Source organism: Monopterus albus, unplaced genomic scaffold, assembly GCF_001952655.1.
Source record: "Monopterus albus unplaced genomic scaffold, M_albus_1.0 scaffold223.1, whole genome shotgun sequence".
Classification (NCBI taxonomy): Eukaryota; Metazoa; Chordata; class Actinopteri; order Synbranchiformes; family Synbranchidae; genus Monopterus; species Monopterus albus.
In genome coordinates, this window is record NW_018128103.1 from 848706 (window position 1) to 853791 (window position 5086).

A 5086-nucleotide genomic window follows, 5' to 3' on the forward strand; every position below is an offset into this window, starting at 1 on the left:
TTCAGGGGGGCCAGTGGATGTGTTTTTTTTTTTTTTTTTTTTTTAATGGATGTCAGGCAAACTCACATGAATGTGCAATGGCCTGGAGGTTATGCCCATTCAAGGAAATCCTTAAACTATCATGTAAGACTTAATTTTGTTTGAAAAAAATTCTCGCGAGTGAGAGTTTGCGAGGCGTGTATAAACCCAGTTGCTTCTGCATAGAAGTACTAGAACATACGTGCACCTCATTTTTTGAGCTTTAGGTCACGTCTAAGATGATAATTCACCGTTGTAACATTGTAGATAAATCAGAAAACAGGGAAAAGCACCATGGGCTCTTTAATGGTGATAAACTCAAGTTCATTTGTAAACAGTATATTCTGTCTCTTAGTTCAGTCTCTCTTTCGCAGCCCCCATGCCCCTGCATCAGTCCTGCTTTCTTTAACTCCCTCCCCCCCAGCATTGTGCCTGAGTCAGTTTGTCTGCAAAAGAAATGTTAGAAAAAGCAGTTGAAAGCCCATAATACATAATTCCAACTATGGCCTTTATCAGAATACAGGGGTCAAACTATTTAAATTGAAAACGAGTTCTTTGAAAACATATGGTTCATGTCCTCTGTCTCTGTCCATCTTTTTCACCCCCCCCATGTGTTCCTGTCCCTGTGTACACCACAGTTAGATGTTATATTATAGCCACTTAAACTCCTGCTTCACATTTTAGTTACCATTTTGTTTTTCATAGTCTGTCTTCTGTATTTCTGGTTCTTCTGTCGTAATCGTGTTAGAAGTGATTAGGCTTAGTAAAGCCATACTCCAGCAGCCCTGACATAATGGCAGTGAGCTGGTGACAAAGATGCTGTTCGGTGTCTTCGTAGAATGTTGAACAAAGGCAAATGAAACAGGATGTACATAATAATACTGAAACCAGTTTCATAAGGTCACCACCAGCTATTAAGGTGTTCCCACATATACTTTTTGCTTCTTTGACTCTGTATTCCAGCTCATTCCAGACCATCTCAGCTGGCTGTAGGTCAGGTGTGAAATATATGCCCTGGTATCCACACTTTTGGCTGATACTGTACATGGTCAGCTGTGGTGGTTACAGAGAACGGTTGTTGATAAGCTTGGAACATTTCCACTGTCTCTACAGAGAAAGAAAGGATTAGTAACTGTCAGCCCTGAATTGTAAATAATCCTTTGTTCAAGGTATCTGCAAAGATAAATTTGGCTTTAGTGTGGACACACATGACATTAAAATGATATAGAAATCTGTACAAGCTTGGGGATTTGTTCCTGTGCTTAATATGGCTTGGCAATGGAAAATGATGAAATATTGCATAACACACAAATATTGGCATGAAGCCAGAACAGTTGTTTGCAGGAGTCCTGTGTAAAGCATGTCAGTGTGGAGCTTTGGCTGCTGTTGAGGTGCGAGCTCACGGACTCTCAGTGAAACTAACACCTGCACAGGTTCAAATTAACACCATCCTGTTTGTCTTTCCCATAGAAACGTAGAGGCTGCTGCAGCTGTCGTGGTGAAGGAGCAGGGACCCACTGATGTTGCATCAGCACCATCTGAGCATGCTCAGAACAGTGATGCACCTCTCCACCTCTAGAGAAGCAACTGAGTTGCTATGACAACACTCACCTGTCTCCCACATCTTTCTCCCTCGCCCTCAGTTTTAATACCTTCCTTTAAATGTTTCTTTTACTGTCTGTATGAGATGATGGATGAATTGTTTACTAATGTGGTACTCCTGTTCTTACTTTTTAAAAAATGTTTCTTTTTTTTTTTTTTTAGTAGAGGACCCATTTCCATTTTTGTTCATGGTGGTTTAGTTCTTTGTGTCTGTGCTCAGATATTCAGACCATGTGTCTACGTGCAGTCTGTGTTGTAATTGTACAGGAGGCCTGTCAGAGTCTTGCATCTGCAAGTGCTGCAACAGTAAACCAGTCTGAAACTATTTTTTAAGCCTGGCTGTGCTGTAGTTTGGCTTCCTGGACCTAAATTCTTTTGCTGAGCAAAATGAGGCCAAAGTTCATGCCTGAGATATCAGTGTTTTGGCAGTTTCTAAACAATCTCCGGCCTACACAGTGCAGTCGGTCTTTGACTTTGCAGGTTTAGAAGCTTCTCAGATGACAAGGCTGTTGCTCTCAATGTTGGCTGCCGTCTCCCAACCCTCCTCCTGCTGATAAAATCATTTAAAAGGAGGCCTCAACAATATTTCAGATTTTCTAAACCAAAGCATCATTTTCCTGCCTGCTATATAGTGTAAATTCAGAATGTAGAAAACCAGCTGCTTTCAGCGGCTTCCTTTTGGTCATGGTCTAGATTCTATGCAAAGCTTTTATTCTGGCTCCCACCCTCCTCACCTAGCCAGTTTATTTACCACTCAGTGTGCGTCGACACCAGGATGAGCCGTATGTTAGTACATGAATTCTGAACGAATGTAAGCTTCTTGTTGTGTGTCAAAGCATGTTTCCTAATGATTTTTTTTTCTGTGAGCTGTTGATGTCAATGTGTAGGTTTGGAGACAGTTTAACTCCTCCCCCGTCTGTTCTCTACTACATGTGGCTGTGTGTGTGCGTGCATGTATGGCTATACGTTGTGATGACTGGTTTGAGTTTTACACGGTGGGAGTGATTTTCACCGTTCAGATTTAATTTTCAGCAGATAGCTGTTTGAGGGTTCAGGCTTGGTTTTAGGGTTTAGGGTAGGCATGTAGTTGTGATGGCTAACATTAGGGTCGGGGGCTCGGGACTGCATTATGTCACTGAATGTTCTCATAAACATAACTGTGTGTGGTCTGTGTATCTCTAGTATCTCTTATGTTTGGCATATTTCCAGATGTGATCACCACGACCATCTAACACGACTATCAAATAAGTCTTAAGTGAAGCTGTAACTTTAAACATCAGCTCTGAGCTTGAACTGTGATGTAAATCAGGACACTGAACAGTGCAGATCTGTCACAGTGTGGTGTAGTGATGATGCTTTCAAACACACCAGGTAGACCATGTAAGATAGTTAAACAGAGGTATGTGTGGCCCAGATCCCATTTAGTTTAATGGTAAGTTCAGTGTAAAATATCTGTTGAGGATGAAATGGGTTGGGCGTCCAGCTGCAGCCACAGCTGGCAGACTGATGCCAGCAAAATGAACCAAGATCTTTTTTTTTTTTTTTTTTTAAATCAGTGGCAAAACTTCACTGCCTCGCTTCAGCCGCTCAGCAATGTGTAGTTGTATGTTTGATGTACTTTCTAAAAGGGACTCTTAGTGACATGTCGATTACTCACGGTTCCCTCTCCTTTGTGACCTCAGAAATTGTCTTGGTGTGTTGCTAATCACTGATCCGTGGTAGCAGGACTCCTGCAGGCCCAAAGATGAGAGCACAGATTGTCTTGCACATCATTCTATCATAGCTGAACTCAGATGGGGACTTTAATGTGTTTTATTTTGGAGGTGCTGATCAGATCCTTTTGTATCCCTACTGGATGTGTATGCCATCATGTATCAGAAGAGACCTAACCATGACCATAGGTGCAGCACCCTGGGTAACATTTGTGTTTGGATACTGTCAATAAATATGTAGATGTGATGATGTAGGAATAAACTGCAGCACTACAGTGGGAGGAGAAGATCATCAGAAAATCAGTCCTCGTTTATAAAACATTCTGTCATTTGATGTCACAGTTCTACTTTGTATCTCTAGCCATCACATACTGTAAGGACCAGATTGTTTGTAGGGAAGCAACACATTGCAGTGGTGTGCACGAGCTGTTTTTATAGGATGTCTGAACATTCCCCCTTTGTAACACTAGCTGGTCTTTTCTGCTTCCTAATGTGAACTGTGAAAGCTTTTTAACATTGAATATTGCAGTCTGTAGCAAGAGAGAGCTTATGGACTTTTAAAAGGAACATTGGAAAAGTCAAGGAAACCACTGATTTTGTGAAAGCCATAAGCTGTTTGTGACCGGTGTATTTCGGTGGCTGCGCTGCCTCGGGACAAACTTTTATTTTTTTTAAGCACGTCAAAGGAAGAGCAGAACATTTCAAACCATACTGTGGCAAAGCAGAAGAACAGACTTTCATGTTTTTATTACTAAACTTGGATCAGAAATCATGTACATGCTGTAATGGGTTGTGATATGTGGGCAGCTGTGTTTCTCACACTGTTGTCTATCATAACCTCCAGTCTGCTGCAGATGCCAATTAAATTATTGTGAAGTAATGATGTTTTGTATAAAGGAGATTTGAAGTGTCACAGATTTCTGTAAATGATTTGTTCTGGGAGCTGCAATAAAAGTTTGGGACAGCACAGCAATGACTTAAGTTGTTTTACTAAGAGAGTGTGTTACACATGGTTCAAGAAATGAGGTTTTTACAGAGCTGGGCTATGATTCTCCTACTCCTAAAGATCAGTTTACTAGTGAAAACTGAAAACATGGGAGGAGGTTTGTCAAGTCTGGGAGAGACTGGTGATGTGATCAGGGTATTTTAGCTTGGCCTTAGAGACTACAAATGCCTCTTACAGTTTTTCACAATTGCTAAAACAATAAACCGCATTCTCTGAACCAAATTCTCAATAGCCTAAACCAATATGTGGAATAAATCATTCTTTCTGCAAAACCTTAAGCCAGTTTAGGCAGTTAGACACTGTTTGCAAATCTCATGCACTCTTTTTGCTAAACTAAACACATTCTCACTCACTAAAACACAATTTGCACTGTGATGAACTTGTGCTGCAAACCACTAAACAGAGGACAGCAGAACATAAACACAACTAAAGCACAATTGTCATCGTTTACACACGATTCAAAATTGTTCACACTTGTTTCTAATTATGTGATGAAAAGGTACAAAATATAAGCCAGTTCAAAGTGCACAGGTGGCACGGGTATATCCATCAACTATGGATAACAATATGAGAGGTAGAGGAATATGAGGTGTTGGACAAAAAGGAGATATGCACGCTCTTAAGGCTGTGCAATTGGGCAATTAGTTGAAAGGGGTGTGTTCAAAAAAATAGCAGTGTCTGCCGTTGACTGTACAAACACAAAACTATGTTGTACAAACGTTTTTGTTTCTAGGATTTAGCAATCCTG

At 40.8% G+C, this 5086-nt stretch overlaps 1 protein-coding gene and 1 long non-coding RNA gene across 2 annotated transcripts in view; both read left to right on the forward strand.

Moving 5' to 3' along the window:
* The window catches only part of asph (aspartate beta-hydroxylase), a 34691-nt gene extending 31839 nt beyond the window's left edge, over positions 1-2852 (forward strand). Inside the window, exon 11 of the mRNA XM_020619634.1 lies at positions 2803-2852. Within this exon, the coding sequence (XP_020475290.1) occupies positions 2803-2852 (50 nt within the window). The remainder of the gene's footprint in view (positions 1-2802) is intronic.
* Positions 1-4302, forward strand: part of LOC109971384 (uncharacterized) — a 7471-nt gene extending 3169 nt beyond the window's left edge. The window contains exon 3 of the long non-coding RNA XR_002276546.1: positions 1489-4302. This is a non-coding gene — a long non-coding RNA (uncharacterized LOC109971384). The remainder of the gene's footprint in view (positions 1-1488) is intronic.
* The last annotated feature ends 784 nt before the right edge of the window (positions 4303-5086 follow it).